Raw genomic sequence first — 24,095 nt, 5'->3', positions numbered from 1 at the left:
AAGATTGCGAGAGAAAAGTATGAGATTACATATAGGGAGGAACAATACAGATATCAGGAGATTCCTCAGCCCAGATGCTGAAAGCTAGAAGGGCCTGGACAACGTATTTCAAGCTCTGAAAGAACATGGTTGCCAACCAAGAATCCTATACACAATAAAAACCAACCTTCAGGTTTGAAGACGAAATAAGTCTTCCATGATGAACAGAAGTTAAAAGCATTTACAACTAGAAACCTGCACTATGGAACATTCTCAGGAAAATATTCCATGAGGAGGAAATGAAAAACAACAATGTCATCAGCAAAGGGAGGAATTACCCTGAAGGAAAATCCAATCAAAGGAGAAAGAAGGTCAAGTTTAAAACCCAAAATAAGCCAATATGCCTGGGAACACGGATCACATCTCAGAATAACCCTGCATGCTCATGGCCTAAACGCATGAATCAAAAGACACAGACGGGAAGATTGGCTTAAAAACAAAGACCCCACAATATGCTGCCTCCACGAGACTCACCTAGGAAATGACATCCACAGGCTGAGGTGAAAGGGTGGGAAACCCCCACCACTCACCTGGACTGCGTCAGCAAGCAGGGCTTTCCATCCCCAGGTCGGACCTTGTACATTTCAAACATTGTCGGACAGAGAAGGGCCTTTCCTACTGCTCAGGGGATCGTACCCCACCAAGGCATAACAATCCTAAATGAATACGGCCTGACAATGGAGCATCTACATCCATCAAACAAACCCTCTCAATTCTAGGAATCAAACAGACCAGAGCACAGTGATCCCGGGTGAACTTAACACACTCCCTCACCACTGGACAGATCTTACAACCAAAACTAAGCAAAGAAACTGCAGAAGTAACTGATACAATCCATGGTCTTGACTGAATGGGCATATACAGAATATTCATCCATCAAGGAGTGAATACACTTTTTTCTCAGCAGCACATGGTTCCTTCTCTAAAAGAGAACATATGTAAGGTCACAAAGCAACTCTTAGCAAGGACAAAAATGTAGAATACTTCCTGCATTCTATCAAATCGTAATGGAACAAAACTAGAAAGAAAGATAAAATAAAAAATAGAAACTACTCCAACACCAGGAGACTAAATAAGATGCTATTAAATGATGAATGGATAGCAGAATCTCAGGGAGGAGATGAAAATATACTCTGAGTTAAATGAGCACACCGCTACAACAATTCAAAATCTCTGGGACACTATGAAAGCAGTACTAAGAGGAAAATCCATTCCATGGAACACATTCAATAAAATAATGAAATGTCAACAAATAAAATGTCAACAAATAAAATTACATCTCAAAGCCCCAGAAAAAGAGGAACAGATCAACACCAAAAGGAGCAGCAGAAGTCAGGAAATAATTAAAATCAGAGCTGAAAACAATGAAATTGAAAAAAAGAAACAATCGGGAAAATTGGCAGAACAAAAAGTTGCTTCTTTTAAAAAAAATAAATAAAACTGGAAAAGATTTAGGAACACTAACAAAGAGAGAGAAAACTCAAATTACTAAAATTTGTGATGAAAAAGGAAATTTCATGACAGACACTACTGAAATAGAAAACATAGAAGGTATGTTGAAAGTCTATATGCCAACAAAATAGAAACTCTTGAAGGCAATGGCAAATGTCTAGAGACATATGAACCACCCAAACTAAGTCAGGGGCACATACACCATTTAAACAGATCAACTGCGAGCAATGAAATAGAAGAAGCCCTCAAAAACCTCCCACCTGGGACTGAGATTGGTGCAGCCAATTGGAAAGCAGTGTGGAGATTCCCCAGAAAACTTGGAATGGAACCACCTTGTGACCCAGATATTCCACTCTTCGCTTCCACCCGAAGGACTTAAAATCAGCATTCTACAGTGACACAGCCACATCAATGTTTACAGCAGCTCAATTCACCATAGGTAAGCTATGGAACCAACCTAGATGCCCTTCAACAGATGAATAGATAAAGAAAATATGGTACGGATACACAATGAAATATTACTCAGCCTTAAAGAAGAATGAAATGCTGGCATTTGCAGGTAAATGGATGGAGCTAGAGAACATAATGCTAAGCAAAATAATCAATCCCATACAACGAAAGGCTGAGTGTTCTCTTGGATAAGTGGACGCTGATCCACAGTGGGGCGTGGATAGGGAAGAATGAAGGAACTTTGGATTTTGTAGAGGGGACAGAGGGGAGGGGTGGGGCTATGGGGATAGGAAGGAGGTGGAGTGAGACAGACGTTATTACCCTGTATACATGCATGAAAAAAATTTCCTTTTAAAAAATACTTATCATTGTCAGAAAAAGTTAATGGAAAAACATAAATAAAAGATAAAAATAATTTTTTAAAAAACCTACCAACCAAGAAAAACCCAGGACTAGATGGATTCTCAGCTGAGTTCTACAAGACCTTCAAAGAACTAACACCAATACACCAGAAAGTATTCCATGAAATAGAAAAGGAGGGAACCCTTCCAGACTCATTCCATGAAGATAGTACCTCTCTGATATCAAAACCAGACAAAGACACATCAAGTAGAGAAAACTTCAGTTCAGTATCCTTGGTGAACAGAGACAAAAACGTTCTCAGTAAAATTCTGGCAAATCGCATACAAAAACGTATTAAAAACAGTGCACTATGATCAAGTGGGGTTCATCCCTGAAACGTAAGGTTGGTTCAGTGTATGGAAATCAATAAACGTAGTTCGTAGCATCAATAGACTTAAAGACAAGAATCACAGGAATATCTCAATAAACACAGAAAAGCCATTTCACAAAATAGAGCACCTCTTCATGTTCAAAACACTAGAAAAACCAGGGATAGCAGGAACATACCTCAACATTGTGAAAGCTATCTGTGCTAAACCCAAGGCCAACACCATCCTAAATGGAGACACACTGAACGCATTCCCTCTAAACACTGGACAAGGCAGGGATGCCCTCTCTCACCACTTCTGTTCAACACTGACTTTGAGACTTTAGCCAGAGCAATTAGACAGACCCAGGAAATTAAAGGGATATGAATAGGAAAAGAAGAACTCAAGCTGTCACTATTTGCCAACAACATGAGTCTATATTTATTTAGAGGATCCAGAGAATTCCACCAGAAAACTTCTGGAACTCATAAATGAATTCAGCAAAGTAGCAGGATATAAAATCAATGCTCAAAAATCTAATGCATTTCCCTGCAGAGACATGTTTGGGTAGCCCTAGGATGGCGGCTGGCCTTGAGTCAAGAGGTGGCGCATAGTTAGGGTTCACATGGCGTGATCTACTTTTGCCTGATTAGTTAATGTCTCCTCTGCCCTAGGGGTCAACAGATGTTCCTCATTCTTTCTTGATTGGTACCGTGGTGTGTGCTTCAATTGTGCTGATCCTAAGCTGATTGCTGCCTCAGGTATATAGGACATTCTCTTACCTGGGCGGGGGTCGCAGGTTGTAGGACGTAGGCCGCATGCCGCACACCACACGCCGCACCTCCAAGAAGCGACCCACCTTTAAGAAGCAGTAGACCTTTGATAAGCATAGACCTCTGAAAGAGTAGCACCTCTAAAATTAAGCAAAGTCTCTCTTCCTCTAAGCAAAGTCTTTCTTCCTCTCAAAGCCTCTCTTTCTCTAAATCTAAAAGTAAGCAAAGCTTCTCTTCCTCTATTAACTAGTGAACAAGCAAGTAAGCAAGGAAGTAGCCCAGATAAAGTAATAGAAGTAGTCAGTTCCAGTCCACCTCCGATAAATTACCACGAGATTGTTGCTGCGGGCGGCAACATTTCCCTTCACAAGTGATGCCTTCTCTGAAGAAAATTCGTAAAACTGGTCCATTCACAATCACCTCAGTGAAAAAAAACACTTGGGAATCAGTCTAACAGGAGAGGTGAAAGACCTCCAATGAAAACGACAGAGCACTAAGGAAAGAAACTGAAGAAAAGCTTAGCGGATGGAAGGCTCTCCCATGCTCTTGGATGGGCAGAATGAATACTGTCAAAAATGACCACACTACCAAAGCGCGATACAGATTCAGTGCAAATCCTATTAAAATCCCAATGACAGTCTTCATAGAACTAGAGAAAGCAATTGTGAAATTCATTCAGAAAAATAAGAGACCCAGAATAGCCAAAGCGATGCTTAGCAGGAAGAGAGAAGCAGCAGTTACCCACTACCAGATCTGAAACTACACTACAGAGCAATAGTAACAGCAAGGGCACGGTACTGCCATCAGAATAGGCAGGTAGACCAATGGTACAGAATAGAAGACAAACTCACATAAATACAGTCATCACATACTAGACAAAGGTGCCAAAATTAAACATCGGAGAACACAGAACCTATTCAACAAATGGTGCTGGGAAAACTGGAAATCCATATGCAGCAAAATGAAATTAGACCTCTATCTCTCACCCTGCACAAAACTCAACTCAAAGTGGACTAAGGACCTAGGAATTAGATCAGGGACCCTGCACCAAATAGACGACAAAGTAGGCCCAAATCTTCATCATGTCGGCTTAGGACCCGACTTCCCTAACAAGACTCCCAAGGCACAAGAAGTAAAATCAAGAATCAAGAAATGGGATGGATTCAAACTAAAAAAAACTTTTTCTTAGCAAAGGAAACAATCAATAACGTGGAGAGAGAGCCTAGAGAGTGGGAGAAAATCTTTACCCACACGCATTTCAGATAAATTGCTAATCTCCAGTATTTATAAAGAACTCAAAAAACTTAACAACAAAAAACAAGTAACCCAATCAATAAATGGGCTAAGGAACTGAACAGACACTTCTTAAAAGAAGAAATACGATTGATCAACGGACATATGAAAAAGGGTCATCATCTCTTGCAATTCGAGAAATGCAAATCGAAACCACTCCAAGGTTTCATCTCACTCCAGAGAATGGCAATTATCAAGAACACAAGCAACAATAAACGTTGGTGAGGATGTGGGGAAATACCATGTGCTGCTGGTGAGAGTGCACATTGGGGCAGCCACTGTGGAAAGCAGTGTGGAGATTCCTCAGAAACCTTGGAATGGAACCAACATTTGACCCAGCTATCCCAGTCCTAGGTTTATAAGTTTAAAAGACTTTTAAGTTTAAAAGACTTAAAATCCACATACTACAGTGATGCGGCCACATCCGTGTTTATAACAGCTCTATTCACCATAGCTAGGTTGTGGAACCAACCTAGACACCCTTCAATAGATGAATGAATGAAGGAACTGTGGTAAATATACAGAATGGAATATCACTCAGCCATAAAGAATAAAATTATGGCATTGCAGGTAAATGAATGGAATTGGAGAATATCATGCCAAGTGTGATAAGCCAATCCTCAACAAGGACCCAATGTTTTCTCTGATGAGTGCATGTGATGGATAATGGGGTTGGGTAAAGGAAGAATGGAGGAACGTTGGATTGTGTAGAGGGAAATGAGGGGAGGAGAGGGGCAGGGGAAGGGGAGATGGTGGAATGAGACAGACATCTCATGGACGTGCATGAGTAAGCAATGCTGTGACTGCACATCGTGCACAACCAGAGAAATGGAAATTGTACCTCTTTTGTGTACAATGAATCAAAACACCCAACATTCTCAGTGCCTGGGAGGGCCAAGAAGCGACTCGGGTCAAAGACTCAGGGGCAAAATCTAACCGCCAGGCCCACAGGTGGGTCCTGGAGCCGGCCGGCACCAAGGGACATGGGTACGGCTCTGCTCCCTGGGTTAGCGAGGGAGGCAAGGACAGAGGCCTCCTGCCCAGCCTCAGCTGCAGGCTGCCGTCACCTGACTGGAGGGCCAGTGCAGGTCCCTGGGGCGGGCAGCCCGGGAGGCCCAGGGACCCAGCACCTTGCCCAGCACCTGTCCACAGCACTGGGACCCCAGCACTGGGACTCGGCCTCCTCTCTGAACCTCCTGTCGTCTGCTGGCCGGTGCTCTCTGCAGCCTTCTCTTTGTCACGCTCCTCTTGGTCCCAAGAGCTGAGATGTCTTTGGCTCTTTATGTCACTGGAATCTCGGATTTGAGCTTATCTTCACATTCTTCAAGGGCTTCCTTTGTGGATATTTGCCAGTCTTTCCCTTTATAATCAGAATACTTGTAAGGAGCAAATACTTCCCTGTGCCCATAAAAGTTTTGTAATCCACATTTAAAGCCTTGGTCCAGTGATGTGTGTGATGGTTAGTTTCATATGTCCACCTCACTGGATCACAGGCTGCCCTGATAATTTTGCCACAACAAATTTATATGTCATCTTGACTAGATCGACTTGTCTATCATCTATCTATCATCCATCTACCTATCATCTACTATCTGTCTTTCTAGCTCATATCTATCATCTATGTGTCTCTTATCTGTCATCTGTCTATCCATCATCTATATATCTATCATCTATCTCTTATCTGTCATCTCTTATCTATCTCTCATCTGTCTCCTATCTACCTTATCTATTTCTGTCTCTTGTCTATCTCCTATCTATTATCTATCTATCCATCATCTATCTATCATCTCTCTCTTATCTATCTCTCATCTCTATCTGTTCTTCCACTCTCCGTCACCTCCCTGAGCACTCTAGGAATCTACCACCCATTTGCCTCGTCTGTTACCGTCCCCAGGTGTCCGACATCGCTGCCCTGTCCCTCCGCACCCACCCCCATCTGCAGCCCTTGCACGCGCCTGCCCGTCGTCCGTGGCCCCCGCGTTCCCTCTGCGCTCTCGCCCTGTGCCCGCCTGGCTCTGTCTCCCTCAGCCATCTCTCTGCCCCTGTTCTCCACCACCTCCCCTATTTCCTGTCTCCCACTCACCCATGCTCTGTGTTCTCCCGCTGGTCTGTGTCTCTGGAGGCCCCTGGAGGACCTTCTTCCCTGCCAGGTGGAGACAGCTGTCACAGCAGCCAGTCCCCCGCTCAGTGTGACGGGATGGCCTGGGTGTCCTTGCAGAAGCAAACCCCAGCCAGGTCCCAGAGGACAGAGCCATCGGTGCTGTGTGTGCTCCGGGAGAGCCCAGCTGTGCTCCTCGCTCAGCCTCTGGCTGTCAGCACTGGCCAAGGAGAGAGGACTCTGTGAAAGGAGTGCCGTGATATCTGGGAAAGAACCTCGCGCCGTGACCAGCACAGGTCACACTGTGACCAAGGACCGGTATCTAGGATACACAGCATCTCAGGACACTCAGCAGCGAGACGCAGAGCAATCCAACTAGAACATGGCGAAGCCCTGGAGGGGCCCTCCCTGGAGAGGACACAGACGGCCAGGACACAAGACAGCTGCTCACATCACGGCCGGCAGGAGATGCTCGCGAGGACCCCTGCACCAGGGCACCTGCTGGAATCCCAGTGGCCGCCCTCATGCGTGCCCAGGAGAGCACGGAGAAGCCCATCACGTACCCGTTGCCCATGGGAATACAGAGTGACATGGTGCGGCCACTCTGGGAAACAATGTGGCAACGTTTAAAAAAGAGAGAGATGCAATCCCACCAGACCAGCTGTCTCCCTCCCAGGCATTATCCCAGAGGAACAAAAACTCATCCACACAGAAACCCGCCAGGAATGTTCAGGGAGCCTGAGTCACGCTAGCCAGATCGCGGGAGCCACCCGGTGTCCTTCAAAGGGTGACTAACAAACCGTGGTCCCCGGAGCCCTACTTGGCAAGAAGATCAGCTACAGATGCAGGCAACCTGGGGCGTCTCGGGGAGTTACGCCATGTGAACTCAGCCCGCCCGGGGGCCCCGCCATTACCCAGCGTGCTCCAAGTGACCCAAGTATAGAGGGGAGAACAGGTGTGTGGTTGGCAGGGGTCAGGGAGGTGGTGGGGGCAGCTGGGGACTGGAGCGGGCTTCTCGGGGCTGCAGGAGGCTACTAGGTGGAGATCACGTCCTCACGGTGCAATGTCAGCATCCTGGCTGGGACGTGGTGTTTGCTGACCTCAGGGCGCTATTGTGGGCAAGCCTGGGAAAGGGCTCCTGGAGTCTCCTTATGCCTTCTTACAGCCACATGAGGCTCCACAGCTACCCAGAGCAAAAAGCTGAACCTAAGAGAGACAGAGCCAGGGAGAGGGAGGGGAAGAGCAGGCAGAGTCGAGAAGTTCAAGGCTGCAGAAGGAGGTCATGTTCACCAGGCCCATGAAAGACCTGAGTGGAGGGGCTGACGCCCTGGAGCTCAGGCGTGGCAGTGAGGGTGGCAACTGGAAACTCAGATCCTAAGCACATTCCAGAGGAGGAGCCGGTGGGTTTGCTCTGGACTGGATGTGGAGGGTTTCGGAGCCAAGGGGAGAGGAGCCACCAGAGTCACCCTGAGCACCTGGGAGGCAGGAGCGCTGTGCACCCTGAGAGAGGCCAGAGGGCAGGTGCCAGGGCCAGGGCAGGGCGGCCAGCAGGCACGGTTTGGTTGGAGATGCCAGGTGGCCACAGCCAGGTGCCCCCCCCCCGGCCTGTGAGCATGAAGTGCAGAGTCACCGCAGCGGGAGCGAGATGTGAAGGTGAGGCTGTGGAGGACGGAGGCTGAACCAGGAGCCCCCGAGCTCAGCGCCTGGGCCGGGAGAATCCAGCACAGGGGCAGAGACGGGCCACGCGGGGCACAGGAAGGAAGCCAGGAGCCCCAGCTGGAATCCCCCACTGGCCCCAGGAGGATGTCTGTCCTCCACGGAAGCACGACGGGCTCAGATTCCTCCCAGGACCTGCTCCTCTGCCCGCTGGAGCTTTTCCGTAGTTGCAATCCACAACTGCAGAGTGCAATGTCAGGAGCTTTGTGCAGCTCTCAAGAAAGTCCACTGTTCAAAGTTACTGAAAGGAGGGCAGGAACTGGAGAAGGGAGCTGGTGAAACACTGTGGCTGTGGAGCACGAGCTCCTTCCTTCCCGGAGCGTGTGCCTGAGATCAGGGTCAAGCTGATAGGACGCTTGCACAGAGCCTCCTCATGCAGGGCATTGCCACAGCAGCTGAGCCTCCTGAGCCCTCACACAGAAACATTCCCAGGCCCCAGGGATGCCACAGCCATGAGAGCACAGAGACCCTCAATCTCATCCATCCTCTCCTCCTCTCCACAGCAGGGCTGGCAGCAGCTGGATTGGCAGCAGGAGGACCCACAGCCTGAGGAGCAACAGGGTTTGCAGCAGCTGGACTGGCAGCCCCACAGGAGCCACAGCTGGAGCAGGAGCAGGCTGGCACGCAGCAGCACACGGGCTTGCAGCAGCACACGGGCACACAGCAGCTGGAGCCACAGCCCCCACAGCTGGAGCCACAGCCCCCACAGCTGGAGCCACAGCCTCCAGAGCAGCCACAGCAGCCCATGGTTCTGGAGGTGGAGGTGGAGTGGGTGAGAGGAGCAGGTGCAGAGGGAGGAGTGTGGGGTGCAGCTCCTGAGCCGGGACTTCATGTACCTGGGGGCCACTCTGTGCCTTGGTCCGCCTCACTGAGTTGTGTCCATGCCTCAGGACGTGCTTGTGTGTTCGCGGCCCGCAGGTCCTCGCTTGCCTCATCAACACTGGCTTCCTTGTTCCTAAATCTGGTGGCTTCCTCACTGGACTGGATGCTGTGATTCACCTGGTCACCGCCTCGGCTTCCTTGAGTGACAGGCACAGCAGTCCCGACTTCTTCCTCCCATCTGAACTTCCCATCCACCCAGCTCCATTTCCCTGGAGAACACGGTCTTGTGTAAATGAAGCGCTCTGGACAAGTCCACCTTCGTCCACTCAGGACAGCCTGGTGCTCGAGGTCCAAGGCCACTGCATGCCAACTTCGGCACAGTGCCATTGATTTTTAAGATCTTCATGCGTTTCCTATCTGGAGAGGGGCATCCTGTTCATTGCTTTAATTTCTTTCATTACCAGTGCGGGTGATAGTTTTGCATGTACACGAGAAAAATTTCCTTGACTTCTCTCTATTGCGTTAAAAGTTCTCTGTACTGGAGAAACAAATTCCCTGTCCTGATGGTACTTTTGTTCTTATGAGTGCGATGAGGGTTTGCACAAAGTGGGTTCGCTTTCACGGGGCACACAAGATGGAGAGGGATCTGCTCCATTTCAGTCCCCAGCCCTCTCTCCCCCTCCCTCCCTCTCCCTCCCCCCTCCCTCCCCCCTCCCTCCCCCTCTTCCTCCCCTCCCTCCTCCTCTCTCCCCCTCCCTTCCCATCCCCTTCCTCCCCTCTTCCCCCTCCCTCCTCCCTTCCTCCCCTCCCTCCTCCCTTCCTCCCCTCCCTCCTCCCTTCTTCCCCTCCCTCCCTCCTCTCTCCTCCCCCTCCCTCCCCCTCCCCTCCTCCCTCTCCTCTGCTGGCCACCCCTCCATCCACTAATTCATAGATGCACCTAAGCTGGAACGCCACTGTGAGGCACCCGCGCACGCACGTGGCATGGTTTGGCCCATTTCTGCCCCTCACTTCCCTCCCTCGGTTCCGCTGCCTTTCCTCTATTTTCTGGCTTGTCTCATCAGCAGGATGTTCTCCAGCTCCATCCATTTGCTGCAAATTCCTCGGTTTTTCTCCTTTATGGCTGCTCAAAGTGCCACTGTGGACACCACTTTTCATGATGTGTTCATCTGTGGGCGGGCACCTGGGCTGCTTCCATAACTTGGCTATTGTCCTTTTTTTTCACCTGTTTGTGTGTGAGTTTGGTTTATGGCATTCTTATATTAAAATGTAAAAAAATTCACTTCTTCTTTTCTTCTCCTCACAGTTCTGGGGATTAAGTCGTGCTTGGGTTCCTGGGCCACGTCCTCTACCACTGAGCAACTTCCCAGCGCCATTGAAGACATTAAAAAGCTTTTTCATGTTCTGCCTAGTCAGCATTCTAAATTGGTATAAAAATGAAAGTTTACAGAGTGAAAAACCTACCTTCTTTGGAAGAAGTGAGAGACGGATTTGGGTCCCACATTTCCATGCTGGCAGGGGTGGTGGCAGACAGCTCAGGGGCACTCAGAGGGGCTGGGCCAGCTCAGGAGGCCCCGTCCAGCTCCACCTCCTGCTGAGGGATTGACCACGGGCCCAGGGATCCAGCAGACTCCTCCACCTGCTGTACCCCAGGCTGGCCCCTGGAGTGGGCAGCTGTGCCCCCAGGTCCTGCAGGGAGAACAAGGTTCCCACTTGGTTCTCATGTAAGTGGAGGGTTGGCACAGGACTGCCCAGAGCTGGGACACTAACGCGGGTGCTCTGAGCAATGCAGACGGCCCTGGAGAAAGGAGGCAGGGAGGTAGGACGCCCCTCCTGGCCAACGTGAATCCAGGGAAGCCCAGGGAACTGCCGACCAAGGCTGAGTCCAGTGCAATTCAAACATGGCGTGCGGCCAGGGCCACAGATGACCTGGGAGATTCCAGTTAAGGCTTAGAAGGGAGAGTGGAGGCTAAGGACATATGGGGACATCCAAGCTCCTATGACAGAGGGAAAGATTAGAGCAAGGAGCAGAAGAGAGGAGGCTGGAACTCAAACGTGGATGTGAGAGAAAGGCCGCCATGCTGGAGGCCGGCCAGCACCAGGAGCCCAGCACCAGGCGAGGCCTCAGGTCAGTGGGTGGGGGAGGAGGATCTTGGTTCCTCCCACAAAAGAGCGTGTGCCCCAGGGAGAGGCCAGCACGGGTGCCAAGATTGAGACAGGGTGGCGAGCCCAGGAATCCCAAAGGCGGGCGAACACGAAATGCCAAAGCCCAGCCCTCTGCAGTATGGGGCGCTGGTGTCCCCTGCCAGGGCGCCCGCCTTCGCGAATCCTTAGGGACTCCAAGCAGGCCCCAGGTCATTCTCTCTCCGCCCTGTGGAGAGGCTTCTGCGGTGGCAGACGTGGCCCAGCTCAGCTCCCCAGGTTTCCCGAAGTGGGCAAGGCGTGCCTGAGACCCGCTGCTCTCCAACATAGTGATACCGCCGATTACCGGTGACCAGTTCTGCTCCTTCTAATGGTGAAGACTGAACACTAGAGAAGCAGCCAAGGCAAGCATGTTAAGCAGGTTTTATTTAAAGGTAATAATAGACTTCTCCCGGCAGGGAGAAGGGGGCCATGGCTGATGTCCTAAAGTCCCAAGAAGTGAGCGCACCCTACATCTTTTATAGGTTAAATTCTCTTTTGTTCTCCAGTTCTCTCCCCCTTCTCTCTCCTTCCTGCCTACGTGACTAGGCCTGGTTTTGCATTAAGTGAGAAGCCATGGGCAGCGGGAGGGCCAAGGTGATTCAGGCAGGCAAGGGCCCAGGGGGCATTAATTAGCAGCTCCTTGCTTGGCATGTCCTTGATAAAGGCAGGTAAATTTGGTGATCAATGGGCTCCGGAGATCCTTGACATTCCATTCTCCCAGGGGCAGTCTCCAACTTCCAGAGGCAGATGGCTTCATGGCTTCATTTCCTCGATTTGACCCGATCCCCTATTTCTACACTAACTACCTGTCCTTAATTCTGGCTTCAATAGGACAGCCCAGTCAGAAACACCAGCAGAGGCTTTCCCGAAGTGTGAAGAAGGCTCTCTTGGAGATCCTAGAGGAGAGCGGCTGCTTACTACTGTGTAGTGCTGGCAGCGCTGGGCAGTGGCCAGGCAGAGGCAGGATGCTGCGCACTGGCCAGGAGGCAGAGTGGACGGAGCACCGCTGCCCGCGGGCACGGAGGCTTTCTCTTCTCTTCCCTGGGAGCTTCCTGGCACCAGCCCTCACTGTTCACAGGAGGTCTTGGCCTCCCTCCCTCCCCAGCCGACTGCCATCCTCTTCTTCCTGGAAAGGAACCCACCCTAGTGTTTTAGACACGCTAGTGCGCACCTCTGGTCCTTTAAAGCGGTGAGCACGATCCGCCACCGCGCCCACGAGTAACGCCCACCTGCAGCGTGCGGAGGGGAGGAGCCCACCCGGGATGCTGCCTTCTCACCCAGCGGATTCCGCAGGTCTGGTAGGTGGGAGCGCCCCTGGCTGCAGGCACTTCGTTTCCCCACGTAGAACAGCACGGATTCTTGGATACTGGCCTGGCATTCTAGAGCATTCCTGAATTTTCTCTTTCTCTTGCCTTTCTGTCATTTCCATTTTTGTGCACGTGTGTGGCACTGGGGATGAACGGGGCGCTCCACCCCGACCTACGTCCCCAGCCCATTTCACTGTCTTGAGACAGTGTCTGGCTAAGGTGCGGGGGCTGCTCGGGGGCTTGCCATCCTGGGATGATAGGCCCAGCTGCCCAGCAGCTCCTTCTGCCGTTCTGGTTGCTCCTCTTCCCACATGCACGTGGGACGACGCTGCTTCACCTTCTCCCACGGCAGTGATGCAGGGAATCTTGGTCTGTTTTGTGCTCTAAAGAGATGCGTCTAAAGTTCCTTAAGCAGATGTTCCTGCTGGGATCTGATGGTTGCACAAATCAAAGTATCTGCCCTCCACTTCCTTCACCAGAGCTCTGTGCACCTCCCAAGATGGCCTGTGGACACCCCTGTCCTCTGAGCCACCGTGACAAGCCACAATGGCATATTTTCTTGTGTGGCTCATCCTTGCTTCTTAGAATTGACCCTGCGGGACTGTGACTTGTTATGCACGATGTGCTGGATTCTCCCGACGGGCTGCAGAAGTCCTGCGTCTGGCTTCTTGGTGAAGTGCCTCTGCAGTCTTGATCTGCAGCGTCCCTGGTGCTGAAGCCAGAGTGACACAGCTAGCGTCACGGAAGAACCTGCCCGACTCTCCCTCTGTCTTTCCCCCTAAAATTCAGATCAGAGGAACTTTTGGGAGAAGCCATATGCAAGACCATGTGGGTCTGGGACAATGGGGCTTCAGATTCTGGAGAAGGTCTTTCAAGACCCCTTGCCAGGAATGTTCCACCTGCGCTTTTTCTCCTGAAATGTCCCCATTCCGTCTAGTTCAAGCCCATCAGCCAGAGTGGCTCCGGGTGCTCGGCTGCTGTGTCCAGATGGCTGCTGTGTCCAGATGGTCTGCCTCTGATCAGTGCCCTGCTTCCTTTCTACAGCCTGGGAGTTTCGGGGAGTCGCCCCTTATTCTTCTGGGGTTGGTTTCCATTGGCCATGGACACATGTGCTTGTCCTGTCTTTTCTGTGCTGCTTTTCCCACCGTCTTAATTTGAGTGCTCACCCTGTTCTCCAGCTTTCCTCCGAGCCTGACATTTTCCTGGATGGCCCTGGCTTGGGGTATCTCTGGCTTGGGGCTGCATCACCGCTGGGGCTGGAGGGGCGGCCTCACTGCCCTCCCCTGGCTGTGGCAGGAGGCCCCTCGCGGGTCTGCAGGAGTAGTCCCCAAGGTGGAGGGCTGAGAGAATAGTAAAGCACACCTGTTTTAAGCGAAAGATTACACGTTGACCTTAACTCACATCTAGCGCCAGTCACAGGCCATGCTCACAGCCTCTATGTAGAGCCCTCGGGAAGGGGACCGCTGCCTGGGGAGAGTGCACAGGAATGTCTGCAGCCCTCCCCTCCACACTCAGGCCACCAATGGACCGAGAAGAAGGACCCCGTGCTGGGAGGTGGCCATCCAGGGCGGTTACACATACCGGAGCCGGTGCGGAATCGATGGCTCTTTCCAGCCCCGGATCCGAATGCCGCCTGACCTAACCCAGCTCTAGGGAGCCCTGCTGAGACCCGGCCCAGCGGCGCCCCCGCTGCGGGCGAGGGGGCCTCCAGGGAGATGGGACCCAGGGCAGCCGGGTCCAGGCACGTCCTGACGCCCGTGGGGCGGGCTCCGCGGAGCTGCACGCGGGGGTGGCAGCCAGCGGCCCAGGGACCCGGCGCCGCGGCGGAAGGAGCCCCTCTCACAGCGACACCACGCGGCGCCGGGAAGGACTGCAGCGACCGACTCCCGCGCGGCCGCACAGGTGTCATCCCCGGAAAGGAGGTTCCCGTGGTACTTAGGCAGAAAAACCTGCTGCTTACCTGGACTTCAGGTGGCTCTGGACGTCCAGCATTCCGCCTACACCCGGCCACCGATGATGGTCTGAAGGGCCCAGAGCGTGTCATAGAGGGAAGGGGCTTGGTTCAGTGGCTCCCCGCAAAGCTGGGATGTGGGTCATCTCAGCCCCCACGTCTCCCAGCACGCTCTGCACAGCAAGGACCCTGCAGAACTGAGAGCTGAAGCCAGGTCCCAGGACCGTCAGAAATGTCCCCTGGCCAGGGCTCCGGGCACCATGTAGACTCGGGGTGAAAGAGCGGCTTCCGAAGGTGCCGATGGGGCCACCATCCAGGAGGCCCAGGTCAGCCAGCCAGGCGACTACTGGATCGCTGCTTCCTCTTGCTTCCTAGGGAGAAGTGGGGCCACCTGCTGACCCTAGTCAGAGATCTCAGAGGAGCGGCATCCCCAGGAGACCTGACTCACCTTCAGGAAAAGCTCAGTGGAAACAAAGTCATTAGAAAACACAGTGTGAGGAGATTGCCTGGACCCTGGCACAAACAGGAACCAGGAGTGGCCAGGTGCCCAGCCCACACCTGACCCCGGACAGGTACATGAAGTCCTGGCTCAGGAACTCCACCCCACACTCCTCCCTCTCCACCTGCTCCTCTCACCCACTCCACCTCCACCACCAGAACCATGGGCTGCTGTGGCTGCTCTGGAGGCTGTGGCTCCAGCTGTGGGGGCTGTGGCTCCAGCTGTGGGGGCTGTGGCTCCAGCTGCTGTGTGCCCATGTGCTGCTGCAAGCCCGTGTGCTGCTGCGTGCCAGCCTGCTCCTGCTCCAGCTGTGGCTCCTGTGGGGGCTGCAAGTCCAGCTGCTGCAAACCCTGCTGCTGCCAGTCCAGCTGCTGTGTCCCGGTGTGCTGCCAGTGCAAGATCTGAGCTCTGGTCATAGACCTCAAACTGCTCCAATGAGCCGCGCCTCACAAGAAGTCTGGCTGTTTCCTGAACCCCAAAGCAAACCCTCTTCAGGTACTCGACCTCCAGAGTCTTCCAGCTCAGGGCTTCCTTCTACAACTCTTGAGAGAAGCGATGAATCACTGCCATGCCAATTCCATTCTCAGGTACCCCCATCGTCCCACCCAGCTCGTTTGCCCTGCTGCAGCTGGGCCAGTCTGTACCTAGAAACAGCCAAGGACAGGGAGGTGGCTGAATCCCTGTTTTGATCATCCACGGGATGTACAGATCCTTTCTCTCCTGTGCCTGCAGGAGACTTGCAGTAGCTTTTGTGGATGGGTGTCTCTCGTAACCTGCCTGTGAAGACCCTGCCTGGGTCTGAGTGCTCCCCTGAATAAATTCTCCTTGTACTCACCTTGTTCTTATTTTGCCTCTTTCCTTCAAGCCTTGGTCCCTCTGGCAAAGTGGTCCTGGTCCCCCATCTCCCTCCTAATAGATGGCTGCTCCTGCAGCTCACTGCAGCCACCTCAGTGCCAGGCTGCAGTCGACCTTGAGCATCTGCGGCATTCATCAGTGAGGGAACCACTGGGTGTGCAGGAGCGGGTGGGTGGCTGTGCATCTGGGTTAGTGCCAGGGCACCCTGCTGAGCCTCAGTGGGCTTCAGTCACCTGCCACTGCTTCCCCATCAAGGGTCTGTCCAGGGGAGGAGGGCTTTTGTTGTAGTGCCTAGCAAGGGGTCTGATGGGCAGGCTCTTGCCCAGACAAGCCCCAGGGTCAAACCCAGGAGAGGAGAAGGGAGACGAGATGACTGGTGTTCCAAGGTGCTCTGCAGGGCAAGGACAGCACGTGTGCTGCTCTGGGAGCCAGGGCTGGCACACAGGCAGGAGCAGGCTACACCTCCCGCCTAGGAGCAGTCAGACCTGCCTCCTCCACCTGCAGACTCCACAGTGTGGATCGAGGCTGGGAGGAACAGGGGGAGCCTCCTCACCCTGAAGGGGCATGCTCGGTCACAAAAGCTGGGGTCTCCCCAAGGATGTGGACTAGGAGAAGGACATCCACGTTCATCACTGCTTCACAGCATGACACTGAAGCTGAGGACAAGAAAGGGCAACAGAGGCACCTGGGCTGGGGGGAAGCAGTGGTACCATGCACACAGATGGCCCTTGCACCCAAATCCCACAGCACTCACACCCAGCAGTGCTGACAGGAGGGCAGCCCACAGGGAGCAGAGACAGTGTGCAAAAATCAGCTGCACTCCATACACCAGCAGCGAACCACCCAGAAAGACCTTCAGAAAGCTATCTCATCCATGGGCCTGTGACCCCAGCAACTCAGACTGAGGCAGGAGGAGCACAAATTCAAGGCCAGCCTCAGCAACTTAGCAAGACCAAAAAATAAAAAGACCCGTGGATGTGGCTCAGTGGTTAAGCACCCCTGGGTTCAATCCCTTGTAATAACGAAAGAAAATAAAATAATTCCATCTGAAAGAATAAAATGCCTAGGAACAAATGTAATTGAAGCACAAGTCTTGGGCACTTAAACCTACAAAAGTCACTGAAAAGAATACTGCACAGCCACAGTAACCACCACAGAAGCAACATGATGGGAGTGGCAGAGTCTTACAACCCCAGGAAAGTGCTTTCCAGCAAAGCCATCCAGTGGGAAGAGTAGAACATTGCCAAGGAAAAAGGTTGAGACAGCCAGATGCCAAAATGCCCAAGAACCAGCTCAGACCCAGCCCCGAACCACAAAGCAAAGCAACAGAACAAAACCAGAAAAATCTCTAAATGGGTCAGTGACCAGTATAGAACCAGATGCAGCTTTGTGACCTTGGTTTAAAAAGCGGTTCTTAGACATGACACCAAGAAGCCCAAGAGAAAAGAGAAAAACAGGTTAACAGAACTCCACCAAAGACCAAAGCTTCCGTTCCTCCAGGGGCTCAATCAAGAGAAGGAAAAACCGGCAGATGGGGCAAGACTGTTTTCAAACCACAGTCGATAAGGAACTGGCATCCAGAAGAGAGAACTCCGACCACTAGAAAGTAAGACAACCCACTTCGAAGCCTCAAAGGATTCGAGCAGGCGTTCCTCCAAGGAAGACAGACAAGAGGCTCACAGCACCGCCCGGTAGTGCCCAGGAAAACGCAACCAAACCACAGAGATCCACTGCGAGGCCTCTATCAAAAGAACAAACAGGTGCGAGAGGACACAGGGAGATCAGGCCAACCGTGCGTGCGGCTGATGGGCGGGAAAGCCACGCAGCCACTTCATTTGGGGATCTCCATGTTGGCGCGCATGTGTTTTGTCCTCAAACGCTAGCTAGCTGCCCAGACCCAGTGACAGCCCTGAGCGTGCGCGCAACAGACTGGAAAACACTCATCCGACTGTGCACCATTGCCTGCCGGTGCCAAGGAGCGGACACGTGCCAATACCCCTGAAATGACAAAGGGACCGGCAAATGCGGTTCAGCCCGCAGCGCAGTGCCAGGGGGCGCCCCCAGGAACGAGGTCCCACACGTTGCAACTGGATGAGCCTCGTAAACCCAAGCAAAACCACACATCGGAAGCGTCCCCAGCGGGAGCGCAGGGGATCCCACTGTAGCTCCAGTTTTAATTTTTTGGCTGTACGAATTTATGTTCCCATGTCTCTGGAGCTTCTCTTGGGGGTGATGAAAATGTTCTGGAACTAGATGGTAGTGATGGTTGCTTAATTCTATAAATATATAAAACTGTTCAATTCTACTTTATAGAATGGATTTCGTGGTGTTGTGAATATCTCAAATTTCAGATCTGTGTGGTACTAGTAGTTGTTCTTGGAATAGTCCGTACATACCCAGCATGCTTTTCAATATTAAAGAATCTCACCAAATCTCAGTGTGGTTCCCACTGGAAATGTGTCACCCTCTAACACTGCATTTCAAGATAAAGGTTGCAAGTGGTCCAGTCTGAAGGCCTAGGAGCTGCACAGACCCTGAGGGTCCACAGTTTATAGGCTGGCTTTCCCAGTCGGGAAGGTCCCTCAAGCACAAGGGGAGGTTGGGTGGGGTCCAGTGGCTCTGCCAGTGCTGTGGGGGGCAAACCTTCCATGCAGGAGGCTGAGAATCGGAGTTCCAGCCATGCACAGGAGAGAAGCCCAACAAACTGAAAAGCAGCTATTCTTAGGTCCTTTGGGGAGGCAGCAGAATTGGAGAGACAGGAGAGCATCGCAGCTCACAGGGGCCAGAGCTTCTGCAGGAACCACCCAGTGCACAGGAGCCTGCCAGCGCAGACCTCAGGCACAGCCGGGCCGCCACACTCCACCTCCAGGAGCCCAGCAGGTTCCCACCGCTGTGGGAGGAGAGGCCCCAGGCCTCACGAGGTGCCCAGGGCTCGTTTCCCCGGACACCAAGCCCTGCTTTCACCAAGAAAGGGCGCAGCACACAGATGGGCAAGGAGCCTGGGGCCAGACCTGATGCAGGATGTAGAGGTTCCCAGACCCCGCGTGGGTGGTTGAGCTCGCTGAGATTCAGAACCTAAGGGCTTTAAGGGAAGGAGAAGGGACAGGAGATGAAAAGAGCTGATGTGAGAGGCTCTGAAGTCCTGAGAAAGACCCAGAGAACTCCAGGAACCCAGAGCACGGGCGCAAAGCCCTCCTGACTGCTCTTCAGAAGAGGGACCCATGGCGGAGGAACCAAGGGCCCAGTGCCATCAACAGAAGACCCAGGCTGAAAGGCAGAGAAAACTAGCAGAACGTGCGAGAGCCACCGAAGAGCGAAAGGCAATGTGGCTGATGCGGGCACGCGGTTCAGACTGGAAAGGGACATGAGCTGGCTCTGTGTCATGTCCACTTCCAGACCAAGCGTGCCTGAATCCCTTTCCTAGAGGCAGCCGTGACCGCTGGAGGGGCATCAGCTGGCAGCCACACACTGCTGCTGCTGTGCATGGAGCTGCAGCCTGGCCTACAGCTGCTCTGGTTCTCCTGGGATTGCTTCAGCTCCCCTGCCCCTGGGCCAGTGTGTGCACCAGCTCCTTCAGGAGGACACTGGCTTCTGCAGGACACGCTGGACACCAAGGTCAGAGACAACTAAAGTGCACACAAGCTCCATTCCATTCTCCTGGACTCTGCCTCACACTGGCACCTCCTGTGACTTCCTCTGCCTGACCTGTGGACTTCAAAGTTCAGCAGCAGATGAGGAGCCAGCCTCGAAGGAACTGCTTAACCAGCCCCCAGATCACCTAGGCCAACATGTAGGTGTGTTCATGCAAAATGCACACACACACCTGCATGTACATATGCATGCACACACACATGCACTCATATGCTCACGTGCGTGCATGTACACAGATCACAATACATACACCAACATATAGAGCGCACACATCACACATGCACACATGTGCACATAATCACAGTTCGGCTTCTCCGCTCGGGCATGCCCAGAACAGACCCTGGCACTGGCTGTGGCTGTAGGAGATCTCTGGGGTGGTGCTGCCTTGGCTTCCTGTCTTCCAAGCAAGGTTCTCTGATCTGCCCAGAGGAGGCGCAGAGGGCCCAGTTTCCTATGGTGGAGTGTGACTGGCAGCCATATGCCATGAGGTGGCAGAGGGTCCACGCATGGTGCTCCCAGATGCTTGTCAGGAGCCCAGGAGGCCAGGCACCTGCCTCTGAGCACCGTGGGGAGGAAGGGGCTGGCCACTCCCACCTTCCCTGGCGGACCTGGGGGATTCAAAGCTCAGAGTCTTGAATCCGTAGCCCTAGGTCTACGGGGCATCCTGAGACCTGCTGCGGCTGCCGAGGGACCCCATGTTCTGCAGCCCCTGGGCGGGGCGGCTGGTGATCAAGTCCAGAGCCAGACCCCACTCTGCCTGGACCGATCACACAGAGCAACTCTGAACTGCCGGGCATCCAAACGTCTCGTCAGAGGAGGGCGACGGCGGGAGACAGCCAGAGCCCTCGAAACTCAGAGGAGGCACCAAGGAAGAGCAGAACCGAGGGGTGGGTGACAGGACTCAATGTCACAAAGTCTGGGATCTGGAAAGCCCAGAAGACAGGGTCCCCGAGTAGGAAACAAAACCCAGTGCCCTGATCCAAACCCAGGGATGGGGACAGGGAGGGGCAGCAGAGAGAGAAGGAGGCCAAAAACGTCTCAGGCTCCCCCACTGAGAAACACTGGGAAAGTCAGGAAAATCCAAAGTGTGACAGTAACGCAGACCCTCAGAGCACAAAGGGCGCAAAACGAAATCGCGAAGAGAAAGCTGAGCCAGCGTCCACAGCCACCTGTGGAGCCACCGGCGGCCAGTCACCCCTCAAATCCCATGGCATTGCCCCACACCCAGAGAGCCGCGAGTCAAACCAGAGGGAAGGCCCTGTGCCGCCTCCTCAAGAGCCCAGCCAGAGAGAACTTCTGGAAGGACCACCACTAGCCGCGCTTCCCGCCTTGCTGGGTCGCAGAGGCTGGCGGGGCTGGGCGCGCTTCCTGACTGGCACAGGTGCCCCCAGCCCAGGGTTCCCCTGTTCATGGTGAGCATGGGGGTGAGGGGGTTCCTTCCGTCTCATTTTCCCCTTCCTTTTGGCCCGATCTTTCTTCCTCTCCCCTTTAAGCCCTTCCTTAAGGTTACAGTAAGTTTACTAAATTTCACAACTAATTATTTGACCTATTCTAGAACTGTATTATACATTTATACCTGAATCTGAGGGACCACAGAGAACAACTGCAACAAGTCTTTTGCTTCTCGTAGGGGTGAGGAGCATGAGGCTTGGCTCTGAGTGGTCATGATAAATGGGGCTGAGTGGCACCTCTCTAAGCAGAGACAGGGATCAGCAGAGGTCACACATTGACTTAAATAGCATTATCATCTTCACCCAGCCCAGGCTCTTAAAGAAGTGAGCAAAGTAGTAATTGGATTAAAAGAAGAAGGCAGAACTACAGAGATAGATGTGTAGACATACGAACAGTTGGAAAAGTGCGGGCACAAACCATGCCAAACAGCCCATAATGCTTCAGCAACTGACCCCATTGACAGCACAGTGGGGGAAATGTCAGAGAAGAACTTTAGAAAGTTCATAGCTAATCTGTTCTATTGGCCGAAAGAAGATGTAGGGAGTGAAATCAGAGAGAAAATGCAGAAAATGAAAGATGACTTCAACAAAGAGAGAGAGATTCTGTGAAGGAGTCAAGCAGGAATCCTCAAACAGAAACCAATTTAAAAATTCAGCTGAAAGCACCGCCCATAGATTAGACCACTTCGAAGACAGAGTGTCATGACCCAAAGACAAAGTATATAATCTTGAAAATAAAGTCTACTATCATAAAAGATGTTAAGAGAACTTGAACAGAATATTCAAGAAATCTGGAATAACAAAAAGGCCAAATTTGAGAATCACTGGGGTAGATGAAGCTCTGAAACAAAGCGAAAGGAATGCACTCTTTTCAATGAAATAGTTCTGAAATTTTTCCAAAACCTTAAAGACACTAAATATCCAAAACAGATCCACTCCAAGACACATTATTGTGAAAATGCCTAACATACAGAATAAGGATAGAATTTTAAAACCTGCAAGAGAAAAATGACTCATCAAATTTGCAGGCAAAAAAGCCAGGAGGGCCTTTAATAACATATACCAAGCTCTGAAAGAAAATGAATACCAACTAATAATACTATATCCAGCAAAATCAGCTTCAGAATTTAAGATGAAATACAAACCTTCCATGACAAATAGAAGCTCAAAGAATTCATAACTACAAAGCCTATACCACAGAACCTATTCAATAAAAAGTTAAAATGAAAATGAAAACCAGCATAGGGAGGAATTACACTAGAATACTCAATGAAAGAAGAATTAAGTTTGATTGAAACATTAGAAATAAAACAGCAGGAAATAAAATAATCTCTCAGTAATAATGTTGAATGTAAATAGTCTAAACTCTTCAGTCAAAAGACAGAGGTTGACCAGGTGTGGTGGTACACACCTGTAATCCCAGTGGCTCAGGAGCCTGAGGCAGGAGGATCATGAGTTCAAGCTAGCCTTAGCAACTTAGCAAGGACCTAAGCAACTCAGCAAGACCCAGTCTCAAAAAAATTTTTGAAAAGGTCTGTGGATGTTGCTCTGAGGGAAGTTCTTAGAGGAAAGCCCATATAATTGAGCTCATACATTTAAAGAAGAGAAGAATAACAAATAAATAATTTAACATTATACCTCAAAGCCCTCAAAAAAGAACAATTCAACACCAAAATCAGAAGAAGAAAGAAAATAATTAAAATCACAGCCAAAATCAATGAAATTGAGATTAAAATGCAATACAAAGGATCAAGGAAACAAAAAGTTTTTTGAAAGGATAAACAAAATTAATAAGTCCTTAGCTAAACAAGCCAAAAGAAAGAGAAAGAACTTAAATTATCAAAGTCCGAGATGAAAATGGAAATATCACCACAAGGCTCATCAGAAACTATCTTGAAAATTTATACTCCAATTAGCTAGAAAACCTTCAGGATATGGACAAATTCCTAGAGACATTGACCAGGAGGATATAGAAAACTTAAAATAGATTGATTTCAAGCAATGAAACTTAAGCAGCTATAAAAAGCCTTTCAACAGAGAAAAATCCAGGACTTGATAGACTTTCAGCCAAGTTCTACCAGATCTTTAAAGAAGAACTAATACCAATCCTCCTCAAATTATCCCATGAAATAAAAAAGGAGGGAACACAGCCAAAGTCCTCTATGAAGCCAGCATCACCCTGATATCCAAACCAGACAAAGACACATCCAGGAAAGAAAACTTCAACCCAATATCCTTGATAAGCATAGATGCAAAAATTCTTAAGAAATTACTTAGAAAATAGAAAAACCTTCCATGTTCTTGGGTAGGCAAAATTAATACTGTCAAAATGGCCACATCACCAACAGTGCTATACAGCTTTAATGCAATTCCCATTAAAATTTCAATGATGTTCTCTATAGAAACAGAAAAACTGGTCATGAAATTTATTTGGAAAAATAAATGGCCCTGAATAGTCAAAGCAATCCCCAGCAATAAAAGTAATGCAAGAGGCATCACAATACTGGACCTTAAATTATACTACAGAGCTACAGTAACGAAAACAGTGTGGTAGCACGAGAACAGAATTGAAGACCAAGGGAACAGAATAGAAGACACAGAGACACACCCACATAAATACAGTCACCTCATACTAGACAAAGAGGCCATCCTAAGCATACATTGGAGAAAAGATAGCCTCTTTAACAAACGGTGCTGGGGAAACTGGGAACCCATACGTAGTAAATTGAAATTGAACCCCTATAAATCTCAGAGGAGCGGCATCCCCAGGAGACCTGACTGCACCTTCAGGAAAAGCTCAGTGGAAACAAAGTCATTAGAAAACACAGTGTGAGGAGATTGCCTGGA

The 24,095-nt window shown here is 51.1% G+C and overlaps 2 protein-coding genes across 2 annotated transcripts in view; both read left to right on the top strand.

The window, feature by feature from the left end:
- IFITM10 (interferon induced transmembrane protein 10) overlaps window positions 1-24,095 on the top strand; it is a 289,205-nt gene that overhangs the window by 117,235 nt on the left and 147,875 nt on the right. The window lies entirely within an intron of this gene.
- LOC306640593 (uncharacterized protein) overlaps window positions 15,454-24,095 on the top strand; it is a gene marked incomplete at both ends in the record, with an annotated part of 89,875 nt that continues 81,233 nt past the window's right edge. The window contains one exon of the mRNA XM_079104948.1: window positions 15,454-15,653. Coding sequence (XP_078961074.1) covers window positions 15,454-15,653 — 200 coding nt within the window. The remainder of the gene's footprint in view (window positions 15,654-24,095) is intronic.

The sequence above is a fragment of the Sciurus vulgaris genome, assembly GCF_902686455.1.
Source record: "Sciurus vulgaris genome assembly, chromosome: 11".
In the NCBI taxonomy this organism is placed as follows: Eukaryota; Metazoa; Chordata; class Mammalia; order Rodentia; family Sciuridae; genus Sciurus; species Sciurus vulgaris.
The sequence above is the reverse complement of the archived record's forward strand: the minus strand, read 5'-3'. Positions and strand labels throughout refer to the sequence as shown.